The sequence below is a fragment of the Leguminivora glycinivorella genome, chromosome 5 (assembly GCF_023078275.1).
Source record: "Leguminivora glycinivorella isolate SPB_JAAS2020 chromosome 5, LegGlyc_1.1, whole genome shotgun sequence".
NCBI lineage: Eukaryota > Metazoa > Arthropoda > Insecta > Lepidoptera > Tortricidae > Leguminivora > Leguminivora glycinivorella.
In genome coordinates, this window is record NC_062975.1 from 15,127,887 (window position 1) to 15,146,546 (window position 18,660).

Consider the following 18,660-nt stretch of genomic DNA (forward strand, 5'->3'; position numbering starts at 1 on the left):
GTGTGATATGCAGAGATAGTTCTAAGGGCCATCAATATCACGGCAGCAGAAGTCTATGGAATGCCATACAAAAAAAAATGCGAACGCTAAAATTTTTCGTGAATGACATATTCAGTTTTCGTTGTCTAGTCTAAGTACCCATAACCTAACAATGACACAAGCTTTCTAGAACTTACCGTGTGACTTAATCAGTTTCTTGAATAATATTAAATGAAAATATAATGACTCACTTTCCTAAATAAATTAAATTTAAAAGTTGCGGTTCTGTATCCTCGATTAGGACTTCAATTTGAAACGTTTCTGATAAATGAGGCAAACGCTTCAAAACTGGGAACCAATTAAACTTAGTATACGAATCAATACTTAGAAATTAAGACGGTTCAACTTGCAAAGGCAATTGGGTAAAAGTTCATCTCAAATATTGATACTGTGACGTCGTTTCTATAGACGGAGGTAAATTCTTAGGTATAGTGTACACTGGGTGTAGTTGGTAGAACATAATTATTTTATGGGACAATTATAGTCGAATCGACTTCGACGTAAAATAAATTCAATATATTTGAGTTATAGATGCTAGACACGTATAAATATGTTATAGACAGATAAATACTGCAATGAAAAATGCATTCTGGCCAATAAAGGTCCTTACCAAAATTTTTACTTGAAACCATTGATGGCAAATACACCGTTGACTAAGCTATAACAACTAAAGCAGCTAAAATGGCTAATGGTCTACTTTTTTTATTACTATTTCGTTCTGTTAACCCTTGATAACACCCCCTGATAATTACCTACCTACAATACCTACTGGCATGGTATGGCTATGAATGAGAAGGAAGAAAACGGTTTATTGAAATAAATCTTGAAAGCTGTCTTTTAATGTTAATTAATGTTTAGGTTTATATTATTTCTGGATTCATAATATAGAAAATATATTAGGCATGTAAAACCAAAGTTATTTTTAACATTTGTTTACAAATGTTCAAAGTAAAAAATAAAATAACTCAATAAAATTCATTCATGTTATTTAGTGTGAACCCACCTTAATCCAGAGTCTCGGCTCTCAAAGTTACCTTATATTCTTTTGCTTACTTAATATTATTTAGCTTTGATATATTCGCAATTTAAGTTGCCTGAAACTCGACGGGGAGGGCCGAAGTGGATTAAATAATTTTTTTTCGTACTTGCGAGCAAACGACTTTAGACTTAAAACATAGAATGAGAAGCGAAAAAGGACAGGGACTTGTAAAGATTACTTTATTTTGAAATCTGTACGATAAATTGCGAAATTTGACTACTTAACAGGTTTTGAATTTTTGAGAATCGTTTTCACGTTTTTTAGCGTTCTTGAAAGTTTGACATTTGTTAGGAATTTTATTAATGTTGTTTGATATTTTAGGACCTTATAAACTATAATATCTCATATGTTATATAATTTGCGCTATCATAAAATAACTAATAAGGTAACTTTTTTTAAGTAGGCATTTATCAATGCGCTTATGAACGTTAAACTTTCAAAACTAATCTTGAGCACTTGACTTCCTCGCACAACGTATCAGCATTGCAATACAGCGAGGAAATGTCGCCAGTATCCATGGTACAATGCCTCAAGGGCCTATTTTAGACATTAGCTAGCTTTTACGTTTAGTCTTAGTCTCTTATATAGTTATGTAAATAGGTTTATCTCGGTTAGTCGGTATTTTAATATAAAAATCTTGAGCATAATATAACTATAATTAGACCTACAAATAAATTAATTATGTTATCAGTTATCACCTGATCCCAAAGTGCCAAAAATGCTAGCAGCATTGCACAGCCAGCGATATTTGTTGGACCATGTATATCCGTATCACTAATATTATAAATGGAAATGTGTGTGTGTGTGTCTGTTTGTTTGTCCGTCTTTCACGGCAAAACGGAGCGATGAATTGTGATTTTAGGGTTCCGTACCAAAAAGGTACAACAGGAACCCTTATGGTGCGACTCTGTCCGTCTGTCTGTCCGTCTGTCACATTCCTAAATATCTCGAGAACTACTAATGCTATCAACTTGAAATTTGGAATAGTTATGAACATTGTAAACCTCTACAAATAGAAAGTATAATTTTTTTAAATATATTAATTTTAATTGTAGAAAATGGCCAAAATGAAAGGGGGGCAAACTGTAAATTTCAAGTTACTAGGTCAAGTGGGGTATCGTTGGAAAGAGCTCAAATTGAACGTAAATAAGCTATTTTTTATAATTTTTTTGTTGTGGGAAAAAAAAATAATTTTGAAGGAAAATGTAAAAAAAAATACCGTTCCCCCCCCCCTTATCTCCGAAGTTTACCAACGAAAAATTATGAAAATTTTAGTAAACATTGGTTTTATGCTAAATATTACAGGAAAAATATAATCGTGTTTGTATTTTGAATACTTTTTTTTTAATTCACAAAAAACTTTTCAGATTTTTACTTTCAATTTACCCACCCTTGCGGATGTATATCGTACTTCAAATTAATACGAGATGTTACGTAAACCATCTTCTGTCCAATAAAGTAAAAACTGTTTAAATCGGTTAACATTATAAAGAATTATCCCTGAAAAACCAGGTCGCGCAAATTAGTTAGCAAATTGACCGGGAGATGGCGCTATACACAATAATACTCATTAGTGCCTATACTTTTGTCTTCTAGTCAAGTCATTAGAGTTATATGAAAATATGAGATTATTTTTACTAGGTAGTTTGAAAGAAAGTTTGTACGGAACCCTCGGTGGGCGAGTCCGACTCGCACTTGGCCGGTTTTTTTAAGTGGAGATAGTTGAAGAGATGGAGAGTGACATAGGCTACTTTTTGTCTTTTTCTAACCCCCCACTTCCGGAAAATGGGGGTGGAAGTTTGTATGGAGCGTTCCGTAATTTTCGAATATAACGCGAGCGAAGCCGCGGGCAAAAGCTAGTTATGATATACTTGAGGTTCATAAAAGATACATCTCTTTCAAAAACTGATCGGAAAATCTTTAAAAAACGTTTTTATTTTTAAATAAAGCGGGTATCGCAACGATTTTAATTACTTCTACAGCTAAAGTATTAAAGATTTCACATAAAGTTTTAAAAATCCTTAATAAAAACCCTACATTCAACCAAGGCAACGTACAAAATACTCCGCTAGTTCACGTAAAATAATCAGGAGATTTTAATAATACCTTAATTATTTTGTACCTCGTTTAACTTTCGTGTAATTATACGAGTATCCTTTAACCTTTATAAAATAAATTGGATACAGTACCGCGAGCGATAGTATCAAGACTGATAATAGTGATGATATTTATCAAAAAATATACTTAAAGCGTCGAAAGCGCTGGTGGCCTAGCGGTAAAAGCGTGCGATGCGACTTTCAATCCGGAGGTCGCGGGTTCGAACCCCGGCTCGTACAGTGGGTAGTGGCGCAGTAGAGTTCTTCGGAACTTATGTGCGAAATGTCATTTGATATTTGCCAGTCGCTTTTCAGTGAAGGAAAACATCGTGAGGAAACCGATTAATTCTAATAAGGCCTAGTTACCCTTTGGGTTCGATGGTCAGATGGCAGTCGCTGTCGTAAAAGTAATTCCTATGCCAAATCTTGGGATTAGTTGTCACAACAGACCCCAGGCTCCCATGAACCGTGACAAATGCCGGGATAACCCAAGGACGATGATGATACTTAAAGCGTCAAATGTATGGTGTATTTTAGGATGGACGTAGTCTTTTTTTTTGGGAAAACGTTTAGGAAGACAAGGAAAATGAAACGTCCATAGCATATTTCATATGAATTACCTATTTAGTCGGTCTACCAATGAGAGCTACAACGTTTTCGGAAATATGACAACCAATCAACGCGCAATGGATCAAAAGATATGATAACACAATGTGTATAAAACATTATCAATCACTAGAATTATTTTTATATTCCATCTGTTTGTACTGAGAAAGTTGTATTGTATTATTTTTTTCGTTATAATAAAAAAGATAAATTAATTCAATATTCAAATATACCACCTCAGTACTCACGAAACTAGATTATTCGAATTGAAAATTTAGTTAAAACTATCAAACTTAGGTTTCACTTACCTATCTCATATATATTTAAATAAATTACAAAAACCAATTACAGTGGCCTCAGTAAAAATATTATAGTTACGATAGTAAAATTTTGCGTGAATTAGGTTTTGATCCCAATAATTACTGCAGAATAAATACAAATATCGATTTTGAAATTTATGCTTAGATGCGGTCGGCGACTAAGGTTGGCACAACCGCATGTTATAATTAATTTATCGACTGAGGTTGGGTGGGACACACCGCAATCGGTGTGGAGAATAAAGCTAGGAGTACAAGCGGACAATCTCGTGGCCAGTGTCGGCAAAGTCAAGCGAAGACAGGCGATGTTGCCAAAATACATAATAATTATAATGCGCAAAATCTGGCTACATCGCTCAACTTGACCCTACGTTGCCTGCGATTGGTTTTGTGACTTATTTGCATATAGCACACTCAATGAAGCCTATCTCGCGGGAAATAATTCGTGTATAGGCGAATTTTGGCATAATTGTAGGGAATGGTGTTCTAATCCACATACTCAAAGTACTGATGGGTAGGGGAGGAGCTAACTGGTGGAGGGGGGTGTAAAGGTCCCTTTTTTTAGTTTTTCGCGAATAACTCTTAAACTGTGGCACATAGCAAAAAATGTTCTGAAACACAAGTAATCTTCATAAAATTCTCTACAAAAAAGTCTTATACACTTTTTATCTGGGACTAATCGTTCATGAGATATGGAAGGGAAAAGATGGACAATAAAGGAATAAACTCATTTGTTTATGAACAATACGTTTATTCTTATAGAGACGCGGTAGCGTGTCAAGCCAGGTTCAAGTAACAAAAGTAGCAAGCAGCACCGTGTGTAATATTACACGAACCGTTTGGAGCCACATTTGAGCCCCTTCTAACTCAAAAACGATTTCACATAAACGTGTTATAATGCAACGTAAAAAGAAACCAACGCGCGTAGTAAAAGTATGAGCTATAAGCGATCCTCAATAAGCCCGGTACTAGCAGTGCATTTTCACATTATCCGATCCGATATCGGATGTCGGAAGGATTTCAAAGGCAAAAATCCAAGACGGCGCCTTAAATGTACGGGATATCGGTCCTACTTCCGATATCGGATCGGATAATGTGAAAACGCACTTAACCCGCGCGCGCGCAGCCCTTTATAAGCCACCGCGCGGCCGGCGCTCGCTCATCCCAGTCGTCCTCAAAACGTCGACGTAAGACCGCCCCACAAGGATGGGGCGCGACCAGATACAGCCCTCACAGCGCCCAGCGCGGAAGGGGCTACTCACACCCCAGCAGGGGTGTTGAACGACATTACAGCAGCGCTCGCTCAGTTTGTCTCGCGCAACGATCCGATCACATTGTAGCTGACTTGACGATCAAAGCATCACGACCGCCCGGTATTGCTTTGATGGGATAAATTCATAAATAAAATTCCTAACTATCTTCCGTCTCTACTTCGATGGGAGCTCCGTTAGTGCATGCTCCCGAGCATACACCACAGACACTGGAGCAGGCAATTCCTGCTTTTCGGCAGCCGCATCGCACCCCACACCCAGTCTTGCATCGGCAAAATATAGTTTTGAGAATGGAGTCAGGTGCCACTGGGTCGTTGGTTGTCACTGGCTTACAAATATTTTTGTATTTAACATACAATTTATTTACCACCCACTGAATGGGGATGAACTAGAAGAGGCGATGGCATATTAAAGCCAGTGACAACCAACGACCCAGTGGCACCTGACTCCATTCTCAAAACTATATTTTGCCAATGCAAGACTGGGTGTGGGGTGCGATGCGGCTGCCGAAAAGCAGGAATTGCCTGCTCCAGTGTCTGTGGTTTATGCTCGGGAGCATGCACTAACGGAGCTCCCATCGAAGTAGAGACGGAAGATAGTAAGGAATTTTATTTATGAATTTATCCCATCAAAGCAATACTAGGCGGTCGTGATGCTTTGCTCGTCAAGTCAGCTACAATGTGATCGGATCGCTGCGCGAGACAAACTGAGCGAGCGCTGCTGTAATGTCGTTCAACACCCCTGCTGGGGTGTGAGTAGCCCCTTCCGCGCTGGGCGCTGTGAGGGCTGTATCTGGTCGCGCCCCATCCTTGTGGGGCGGTCTTACGTCGACGTTTTGAGGACGACTGGGATGAGCGAGCGCCGGCCGCGCGGTGGCTTATAAAGGGCTGCGCGCGCGCGCGGGTTAAGTGCGTTTTCACATTATCCGATCCGATATCGGAAGTAGGACCGATATCCCGTACATTTAAGGCGCCGTCTTGGATTTTTGCCTTTGAAATCCTTCCGACATCCGATATCGGATGTCAATTAAAAATATTTTACCCTAGTCTTGTTCAAATTAGAAAAAAAAAACTTGTTAGGATTCAAAATTTACGAACCTTTTTTTGCAAATAGACACGAGTTTGATTTTAAAAATTGTCTATCATTATTTAAAATAAATAGGTATATTTAGGTGGCACCCCTAGCATGACGGATGGACGGCCATTACCCGACGAGCGCTTATTGTGCGCAGGCCATCTATTCCAATTCATGAGCGAGTTGAAATCCGGCCAGTGTACCATGATCTTTAGGTCCGGTGTATGTACACGTTTTGTTAGGCTGGTGGTCAAGCTTTAGGCTCACGTTGCCTGGGTGGGCATTCTGTACACCGCCGCAGGTTGCGACGTTTATATTGTACGGGGATAATGCCTGTTATTTAATGTTACCGCACTAATATTTGCCCGTTTTTTGTCGGCGACGTCGCTTCTCGTTAACGGAGATGAAAAGATTGTTTACTTGTCTTTGGGCATATTGTGTTTTTAATAGCCTAGCATTTATCAGTAAATAAATGTGTTTATGTTATATTTAAATTAATTGGCTATTTCAATTAGTTATTTCGTCCAATTATCTACCTATGTACAACACACTTTTACTGCTTGAAGGTATTTTATATCTTGTAATAAAGATAAAACTTACTTTGGTCCTGCGTTAACTAAAACGCTTTTTACAAAATTACTTAAGTTAACAGTAGGTATTTGTATATATTTTATTATTTATTATATCTATTTTCTAAAATTCACCCATGAAATAGTTTTACGACCGTTTTATCGTATTTTCATGAAATAAAATTATCAAATGTAAAAGCAAAGCATAAAGTTTTATGGCCCTATATTCATAAAACACGGTGACACCGGATTAATCAGTGATGAAAACAGAAGACAATCAAAAAAACAGTAAAAATATAATTTAACTAAAAATTGATGGCGAGTGAACTATTTTACGAGAATTAAAAAAGACATCGTAAAATGCAATCGACTGAAAATCAGACAAAAACAAATTAACGTTAAATTCGTAAAATTGATTGATCACATGGATTAGACTGAGTTTTGCTTCTAGATAATCTAGATCATAGTAAATTGATAACATGTAAGTTTCATTTCATATCCCGTGTAAAGTAAATTAAAATTACATAAGCATAAAGAAAGGGGTTTGCACCTTGTATTACTTTGGGCATAATCAATGCTTTAAATTTTGAAGTCGCCAGCGATTTGAAGCAAACTATAATGCTGTGTAAATTGTATATAGAAATATAAAATACACTTGCTTGACTGCAAAAACTTTTAGCGAGTAGGGTAATAGGCATTAAGAGTATTTTGCGATGAAAATGAATGCTGTGGTGTGCGATATTCACCTTTATTCCAATGTGGATAGGGAAGTCTGAGGCGAGCGCAGGCTGGGGATGCAGGGCCGGCAGTAGCGGCAGCGGGAGAGGGCAGGACATCATAGTTGCGCCAACCTGGAACAATACAGATTATAAATATTATAAATACTAGCTTTTGCCCGCGGCTTCGCTTGCGTTAGAAAGAGACAAAAAGTAGCCTATGTCACTCTCCATCCCTTCAATTATCTCCACTTAAAAAATCACGTCAATTCGTACCTCCGATTCGCCGTGAAAGACGAACAAAAAAAACAGACACACACACTTTCCCATTTACAATATAAAGTACTAGCTTTTGCCCGCAGCTTCGCTCGCGTTAGAAAGAGACAAAAAGTAGCCTATATCACTCTCCATCCCTTCAACTAACTCCACTTAAAAAAATCACGTCAATTTGTCGCTCCGTTTTGCCGTGAAAGACGGACAAACAAACAGACACACACACTTTCCCATTTATAATATTAGTTTGGATAGATAACCATTTCGATATTAGCAAAACATTAAGACAACGAACAGTTTAAAACGTAAAGGACAGTTGTACCTCGCAAGTACGAAAAGAGGTATTTATGCAAATTATGAACAGCCTGGCCAAAAGAGTCGTATTTTTACAGTCATATTGATTTGAATGGTTTAACGATGAAACTTTTTAATTACTACCAACTCTTTTTTGTCAGACTGTAGCTGTAGAGTATCTCAGATTTCGTGTCGTCTTGATAACTGACATGAATTTCATAACGCATGCACCAAATGCGATATTCAAGAATGTTCAGACTTCAGAAAATCGGAAATTTCAAAATTCATCGAATACTCGTGGTTAAAAATTCGTATGTAGCTCATCAAACAGTGCTTTGGCTTTGCATTTATGCCGTACATATTGCAAAGCAAGCAAACAAACCTGAGAACGTTATTGAAAGCAAACCATGGATAAATACCGAAGTCCGTGCAGTTAAAGAACGGCCGTAGATGCATGTTTACTCAAAAAGTGTTTAAATATCACTTCCGAAATAACGTTTTCGAAACATTTTTGTATAAGTTTTTCAACAGCTCAACAGTCTAAATATTTAACCTGGACAGTATACTTATATTTAGTGTTTAAATGCAGGATTATTTTAACACAAACGGGATTAATTGGTGTATTCAACGATGATGTCCTTCAACTAGTGTTTCTTTGAGACACAAGTCCTGATACGTAGAAGATAAATTTAATCCCTATAATGCCTAAATCTCGTTCACGTAATGCGTGAAATTATGGAACTTTCAATTAAATAGCTATCGTAACTGACAACCCCGGGTTTGTAAAACCACTGAATTCTACATATTTGATTCCTATCAATATGAACTGTACTTCCTTCTGTCAATACGAGTCGGGTACGAATAAAGTGCATCCATCTCGGTATTCAAGGTCACTGGTTACGTCGGACCAAGCCTTCGGATGCAACCGAAATGCAAGCTTGACCGAGCAGGACCCTTCGGGCTATTAACTGGGCTACCAGCAACACTCAACTTTATTGAGTATTTATTGACTATCCTGGTACAGAATCAATAGTAGTTCTACGGTGCTGAAAGGACGCCTCCTACAAAATCGAAGTTTGACAGAGTCACATGACATTAAAATTCCATCTTGTTACTTATATGTACTACTGTCAATTGCAACATTTTATCTTGACTCCTTGCACGAATGGCAATAGCTATTAACTATTTATTTTCAGTAAGTTTCATTTTAATAACTATAAGAATCACTATTAGGTATATTAATTGGACCGTGTTATGAAATTGCGAACTAAGCGACAAAATAAAAAAAAAGTTATGAATGCAGGTCACATTAATCACATCATGCTCACAGCCTTATTTTCAGGGGTAGAATCAAGTGACACATTATAATATGTATGATGGTCCTATGCACTTACTCGTTACGTTACAAATTAGAATACTTAATCGTATATTCTAAATAGCAAAAACGGATTAAACGCCTAAATATGGTGTTTAATTCGTTTTGCTTTAAAGTTTTAGAGATTTACGAACGCAATATCGATTTACCCACCATCATTCATTATAATCATTATTCATTTCACCTCTAACAATTTGCATGAAGGAATCAAGCGACAAAATAGTATTAGTGCAATAAATAATCAAGAGAAAAAACGTTAATAATGTCAAACATTTAATTGGTAAGGTGTTATTATTTTTATTTATTTAAATTATTAAAATTAACTTTTTTGCTTTAACCCTTAATTTGGCAGATACTCTGATGACATTAATTTTCAAATTTTACTAAATATATTGAATAACAGGTGTTTTTAAAGCTTCCGAAATCTAGATTTATTAGTTTTGGAAAAAAAGTATGTCCGCCGCAGCGGACTCTGCCAAATATTGGGATACATTAATATGTCCGCTGAGGCGGACATTGCCAAACATACGGTCATTTAAAATAAACAAGTATTTCATAACATATATTTATTTTAAAAATTAACTAATATAATAATTTTGTATGAAAATCAAATTGACACATATTTAAAGTCACTAATAAGTCAAATATCATTATTTTGCCTTTTTTCCGACTTTTCGGCCAGGTTGCACTGGCCGTGGTCACGAAAACTGATGTGACAGTGATGTCTCAGCAAAATGTCGGCGAAGATCTAAACAACACAAAACTACCTGATATTACTTTATATTAATGTTCGGGGTAGACAAAAAAAATTTAAATTTTTATCTACCCGTTTTTGTTAAATGTTTATTGCCCACCGCACGACACGTAACATTCACAATATCCGCGCACTACTTATACCTATAAGTGACTAAATTTTAACTGCTTGGTCCAGCAAAACACGCTGTTAGATTAAATAAAAAATCTAAGCATACAAGGCCACCAAAAACCAAAATTAATGAACAAAATAAAATAATAATTGGTTAGAACACGTGTCACCACAACATTGGCAAAGTCCGCCACGGCGGACAAATCGTATTTAGTATATATTTGGCACTGTCCGGTGCGGCGGACAACTTGTTTAGATGATGATTATGAGTATTAGAAATAGAGAAATACATTGAAAACATAACCACATGCCACTATTATGTAATGTATTTTATTATTTATACAACAGAAAAACCCCGTTCCTACAAAAAACAAAACAAAAACGCATAAATACTTTGCTAAAAACAGTTGACTTCTGATGCGGTGTCATCTTGACGAGCAACTGTCAAACGAGTGTTGACAGTGCTCAAATAGTATTTTTCTATCAAGGATGTATCATCAAAGCGTCGATTTCCATATGTTAAGTTAAATAAAATTCTACCTAAAATGCGAAATATTTTTTTTTATCAGTTGTCCGTCCCAGCGGACAAAATCAAATTAAGGGTTAAAAATGTGCTAACAACAACTAATTCAAATAATTTCAAATCTTTCGAGCTCGTTTTCTCGGTTTCAACTTTCTGTCGCTTAGCTTATTATTCTATAACACTGTCCAATTTATTATATTTTTACACCTTAGTATGGTCATAAAAAGCGGGAACATAACACAGACTTTAAGTATAAATCTCTCTCTCTCTCTCTCATTATACTGGTATAGTTTTTAGACTGTAGCATTTTCCGCCCCAGGGCCTTCGTATTCCTTAAAAAAACCTATTTAGTTCCCATGACTGTGTAGTTTTAATTACGAATGAAAGTCGCGTGTTGCATCGAAAAGTTTGGGTTTACTATTCATTTGTAAATATACATCTGAAATGGAAAAACGCCGGGTTGAAACAACATTTAGTAAAAACACGTTGGGTGAAAAACTACAATGGAATATTTTTACTGGGCGGCTATCGTTAATTTATGAAAACTTATTCGAGTATGAGTACTCAATTATGTACACGTTCACAAGAGGAGACAAACTCGAAGTTACATTTTGAAAAATTTAAAAGTGGAAGATATTTTGCCTTACGGCCTCTAGCGCTCCGCCAACTGAGCTACCGAAAGTTCAACCCAGCCAGCAAAATATTCCACCTTATAAGTCAATGTGGCACGTTTCTGCTGGTCAAAAAGTTTATGAGAGAAATGCTCTGGTAATTCTGAAAGGGGAATCTTGATATGATGGAAATAATGGTGATTATTATGCGGCTTTCGTAATTAGACGACTTTATGAATTAACCTAATGCACCTTAGATCTTTTAAGTTTAAGGACGGGTGTTGACTCTGTGAGTTCATTTACACTTCCTACCAATATTTTCTGGGTGACGGGCTGATATACTGCTTATTCAATGGGTGCTCTAACTAAAGAATTGTTTGGCTATCTATCGTCGCGTCACTCGGTGTCATTAGGGTCTTCACACCGTAGAACTTAATGGTCACCCACTGTGCAGTAATTTAGTTTGAGCTTACAAGACTTGAAAGAAGGAAAACAAATGATCTCATATCGATATACACATCAAAAATTTTAAATGTTGGACGTGTTCAGATAAGTTCAAGTCACAAAAGTACCAAGAATTCTCCTCCGTCAGCCGTGACCATAGCCTGACGTAGCCATAGATCAAAACCGCTCAACTATTCCGAAGCCGGCAAGTTGTGTTATCATTCATTAATGTAATTAATGGAGTTGCGAACTATGCGGCTGATGGTCGGAGGTGAGCTATCATCTTTATTGTATAAACTATAAGCCTTTACCTGTACTTGCGCAGAGATACTGACTTTAATTATCAACTGTAACTATTATTAATTACTATAGGTATGTATATTTCGTTTCAGGCAAAGACATATGTAACTCCGTATAGACGGATAAAGTCTAAGAATAAAACGTACCACAAAGCCATAGAGAAAAAGTTACGGTGGCCTAGATGGCGTTACACCTTTGGAGAACGCTCGGCTAGATGGCGCTAATATTAATATTTGACATTTTAACACATATCGAGCTAAGAATATGAACCAAATTGTCAAAACTCAGGTTCAAAAGTTTTAAGCTTGTGTCGAGGGATGGCAGCCCATGCACTGTGATTACACATTTTACTTTGACAGTAACTCTCTATAATACTCGATCCTCTTTGGTTTCAGGCTAATATTCTGCAGAGGCATATGATAAAATATAATTAGTTTGGTTGTTGCCTCTTCTTACGCGTGAGAGGGCTCGGGAGTCCCCATACTAGCCCAACTCGGATTGGGGACTTACCTGCTCTTTGCTTATGGTCAAATATTTTGCCTTCGTCACTTGATTTTCAATACATATTAAGTAAGTAAATAATTAGCAAAATGGTGCTTTATTATATACATATTAAAAACAAATAACATAAACGTTAAATTGTTACAGCGCATCAGCGACATTTGTAACAATCATTGAGAAATTATATAATAGTAACTACAATTTAAATTAAAAAGAAAGCAATCAATTGAACGACCGATTAAACACTGATAATGAGCAAGCACATGTTATGAAGATTCATATGAGCCTTCATCTTATAATATATTTCTAACTACACTTGCGATCCTACTTGTAAGAAGTAAATAGAAAATATTCTACTTTCATTCATCATTATACATAATACACGAGTATCTGCCACGAGGCGAAATCCTCCACATATTCAACTCCTACTATTTCTCGGTAATTAATTACTTATACAAATGAATACTCCTGTTATCATTAGCATCATTATCGCTCCGTCATTAAATTAGTAAATAGTACGTAATTAATTTATTTCAACAAGGATTCCCCGGGGAGACTCGCTCGACATTTCGATTAAAACTTTGTACCCTTTCGGATTCACGTTAAGGCGACTGGTTTGGGTTTCCGAGGCTACCATGTCATGTTCAAAAGACTCAATTGTTTTAAGCGTTCTCAAGTAAATGGTACAGATGTAGTGCGAAACGCTTTTCCTTGGTATTGTATGTATGTATGTATGTAAACACTTTATTGTACATAAGACAAGTTAGGACATAGAAATACAGTATAGTTATGGTGTACAAAGGCGAACTTATCCCTATAAGGGATCTCTTCCAGTCAACCTTTGAGCGAATTGAGAGGAAAAAAGTAATAAAAACATGATAGACAAACGAACACTGTACAGAAAGAAAAAATAGTTCAATTCAATTATTACCCCAGTAATAATTAGAACATGCAGCCTATTATACCAATATATACAAATACATAAATATACATATATACCTTATATTTAAATAAATAAATATATATATATATATATATATATACATACATAAATACAAATATATACAATATCATAATTAAATTAAATAATTAGTACTCAACCAGTACACAAGTCATTAGATAGCCATAACTTATGCAAATTCCTCTTGAGTGATGCTACCGATTGGGACTGTCTAATAGACAACGGCAATTTGTATATTATTTGTATATTATTTGTTTGTGTATTATTCCGGAAACATACGTAGTATCAATAAAATTGTTTACCATCTGGTGAGCTTGGTGTCTGCCATGAATTCAGACCCTATTTTGATGTTAGCCGGTTGTCAATGTCTAATATGACAAGTTGGAAAGAGAATTCCGCTTGTAACTTGTAACATTCAGTTTTGAAAATTGGTCATATTGGTTATATTGTTTGCAATAATTCTTTATAATCATATTTTATATTTTTACATTAATTTGGATACTAGCAAATGAATCGCCTGCAGATAAGTAATTGCCGTCGCCCACGTATTGAACATAACACGTTCAAAGGAATTTCATAAAGTAAATAACTTACGACATATTACAGCCAATAAATGGCTGATTGGACTTAATTTTAACCTATGTATGTTTCTGTTCTTTGCCATACGACTAAATAAATAAAATATTACTTAGTATCCTGAATTACTTAAGGGCCTTGGGCTTAAAATACTCATTTAGTTATTAAACAAGCAAGTTAAAACTTTATAGAGGTTTCTTTAAATCGTTTAACGTCTAAATTCTTCAGGAATTGAAAGTTACAATAATAGCATTGCAGTTTAATAAATTATCAAACGGGAAGAATACCACAAAAACACAAGCTTTTAAGATACGATCCAATATATAAGACAGTCCATTATTAGCAAGTTCGATAAATAAATAAATATCGAGGACACCTTACACAGATCAACTTAGCCCCAAACTAAGCAAAGCTTGTACTATGGGTGCGAAGCGACGATATACATAAATAAATATTTAAGTACATAAGTCTGTACTGTAGCACAGATATTTGTTCCTGAGTCATGGATGTCTTCTATATATATACTTATATGCATAGAAAACATCACACAAGTAAATGCCCTTACTGGGATTCGAACCCAGGACCGCGGCGTAGCAAGGGTCACTGAGCCTGACCAGTCGTAAATAAATAAGACACTTCCAAAAATCTACTTCCACAGAGTCTGAGTCGCCTTAAGATAAAACTGTTGTCTTTTTTGTTAATAAACCTTCATAAATTAATAACCGGCAAGCCCGAGGATGTTTTGTTATATTTTGATTATAAAGGTAATCCAATCCGAACTTCTTTGTTTAGAAATAATCTCGTAATCTCTTTTTACGTTTTTCGTGAGTGAAGGCCGCGTTTTTACCCTGTTTCTATTTATATTCGTATTTGTTTGGATTGTAATGGAGATGTATGTGACTCGCTAAATACTTAGTTAAAGAAATACTAGCCTAATCAGCATGAAAACATTGTATGCTACCAAATAAATATTTTTTTAGTGATACATTGATGCATTTAAGTACTAGATCAATAATTATACATACATACATACAACATACAATCACGCCTGTATCCCATAAAGGGGTAGGCAGAGCACATGTAACTACTAAAGCTTCAGTGCCACTCTTGGCAAATAAGGGGTTGAAAGAAAACGAAACTGTGACATTGCAGTGACAGGTTGCCAGCCTCTCGCCTACGCCACAATTTAACCCATATCCCACAGTCGCCTTCTACGATACCCACGGGAAGAAAGGAGGCGGTGAAATTCTTAACCCGTCACCACACAGGCAATTAGTAATTATAATATTTATATAAATTACATATTTATAAAACAAAATTCCGCTAGAATTAAGTACAATTAGGTACTTAATCAGCAACACTGGTCAGTAAAATCCATACGTGCATCCACAACGTTTTCAACGCCGACGCTACACAAATTGTAAGAGCGAACAACTTCACACTGGCTCAGCGACCCAAAAAGGATCTTGGCCTCCGAAACGAGAGGTCGCCACCTGTCCCGATCCTGCGCAGCATCTTGCCAGTCACTGACTAGAAACCGACGCAGACCCGCCACCACACTGTCCTCCCAGCGATACCAGCGGTCCACCCGCCGAGAGCCAAGAGCGTGTCGGGCCACGCTCTGTCTAGGGTTCCGTAGTTTACCGCATTTTTTTCAAAAACTGGTAAACTATCAAGTTCAAAAGAATTTTCCTAGAAAGTCTTTATAAAGTTTTATTTTTGTAATTTTTTCATATTTTTTAACAATATCAAAAAATTATTTCCGCCCCTTAACATTTTTTAATAGCTATCCAACAATATATCACACAAATATCACTCCCCACTTTACGTACCCTAATAAATGATTTTTTTCCACTTTTTATTTTTGCACTTTGTCGGCGTGATTGATAAACATACTGGCACCAAATTTCAGCTTTCTACAGTGCTAGTAGTAACTGTAGTGCTAACGGTCACTGAGATTATCCGCAGACGGAAGGACAGACAGACATGGCGAAACTATAAGGGTTTCTAAGCCCTAAAAACTTCCCACTGACTTAGGATAAGTTAATATGCAACAAATATTATTACCATGTATAGCAGTCGCTTCAATTAATAGCCACAGTCGTCAGTGAGGTCCGTCCGTGCATCTACAACTATACATTATTCAGCGAGTTTTCAACGCCGGCGCCACACGGAATATTAGAGCTGCGAGCACGGTTCATCCGTTTTCCACAGTTTTGATCGCTTATTTGAACGAGGGTTTACTGGTGAAACCCGATAAATCGAGATAATTTGTCCTTGAAATAACAACGTTGTGAGAATTGCACATATTAGTTCGAATTTCAAAAACCAGTTTGCTCAACTTATCGGGTTTCACCAGTAAACCCTTGTTCATAAACGTTCACTAAAGTTACCAAGCTGGTAAAGTTCTTTTGTCCCTTTCTATCACACCAATACGTCGGAAAGGGACAAACAAACTTCATCGGCTTGATAACTTTAGTAAACGTTTATGAATAAGGGGGTAAGTTTAACATAAGTATACATTTAGCGTATTTGTAGCGTAGTGAAGGATTATAAAGTGGACTGATGACCTGGTGAAGGTCGCAGGAGTCCGCTGGATGCGGGTGGCGTAGGACAGGTCATTGTGGCGATCTTTGGGGGAGGCCTATGTCCAGCAGTGGACGTCTTTCGGCTGATATGATGATGATGATGATGAAGGATTCTTTCTCATTATTAATGAAGATTTTAATTAAATATGCCTATTACCTAACTCATACTTTTACTTTCACGACATACAGAAACTATATCGTGAACGCTACTTGCTTTTTAAAATATATGTACTTAATTTAATTCCTTCAACATTTTTTTTAACGGAACAAAGGCTGTACAAACGTTGTCGCTCATTACCAACCCGCATGTAGTTACACTGTTTACTGCAACTAGCACTAACAACTCTCCATCTTCACAACTTAAATGTGACATTATTTGGGTAAAGGGACCTTATTTTCGATGGCGGTTACGGCGTTATGAGCGATGTTCGTGTACAAATACGACGCCGCGGGACGTAAGCGCCATCGACAATAAGGTCCTTCACCCAGATAATGTCACAAATTATAATAAAAAGTGGGGCATTCTAACCACTATAATTTCAAGATATACTTATATTAGAGATAAAAATTAAATTAGAGATAAGAGTCAAGTTCAAAGAATTAAGATCATATTTCAAAGCATTTTTAGGGTTCCGTAGTCAACTAGGAACCCTTATAGTTTCGCCATGTCTGTCCGTCCGTCCGTCTGTCCGTCCGTCCGTCCGTCCGTCCGTCCGGATAATCTCAGTAACCGTAAGCACTAGAAAGCTGAAATTTGGTACCAATATGTATATTAATCACGCCAACAAAGTGCATAAACAAAAAATGGGAAAAAATGTTTTATTAGGGTACCCCCCCTACATGCAAAGTGGGGGCTGATATTTTTTTTCATTCCAACCCCAACGTGTGATATATTGTTGGATAGGTATTTAAAAATGAATAAGGGTTTACTAAAATCATTTTTTGATAATATTAATAGTTTCGGAAATAATCGCTCTTAAAGGAAAAAAAAGTGCGTCCCCCCCCCTCTAACTTTTGAACCATATGTTTAAAAAATATGAAAAAATTCACCAAAGTAGAACTTTGTAAAGACTTTCTAGGAAAATTGTTTTGAACTTGATAGGTTCAGTAGTTTTTGAGAAAAATACGAAAAACTACGGAACCCTACACTGAGCGTGGCCCGACACGCTCTTGGCCGGTTTTTTAAAACACTTGCCTTCTCGAGACGTTTTGTTTTACGTACAGTCGAAGTCACGAGAAGGCAACAGTTACATGAGAAAGTGTTAGGAAGTAGATACTGCCGGTATACTGGTGAAATTTCAGCAGCCACTCTGAGCAAAAACATTTTATAAATAGCGCAACTTAAAAACATGCTCGTAATAACTACGGGAACATTTTGCTTTGCTTTTACTTCTTAAGTCAATCTCAAAATCTTATATAAAGAGTCTCTAACGTCATTAATTCGGCAGCATTATGAAGCAGACTTAGCAGACCGCCCGCTTCGCGTCGCAGCGGGTACAATCCAGTAGGCTGACTTACAAGCCAACTCGAATGAACACTGACATCAACCTATTAAGTATTTAAACGATGTCAGTAAGCTGTTGTTCGCGCGTCTCGCTCACTAATGTACGCGCATACTTATG

General features: G+C 36.6%; 1 protein-coding gene across 4 annotated transcripts in view; it reads right to left on the reverse strand.

Annotated features, from left to right (window-relative positions):
• The window catches only part of LOC125226170 (polypyrimidine tract-binding protein 1), a 681,511-nt gene that overhangs the window by 378,278 nt on the left and 284,573 nt on the right, over window positions 1-18,660 (reverse strand). For 3 of the 4 annotated variants that reach the window (XM_048130080.1, XM_048130079.1, XM_048130078.1), the window contains exon 2: window positions 7,758-7,862. In XM_048130080.1, the coding sequence (XP_047986037.1) occupies window positions 7,758-7,850 (93 nt within the window). In that variant the 5' untranslated portion in view covers window positions 7,851-7,862. Of the gene's footprint in view, window positions 1-7,757; window positions 7,863-18,660 lie in introns of those variants that run through there. The other variant, XM_048130083.1, reaches the window with a different exon arrangement.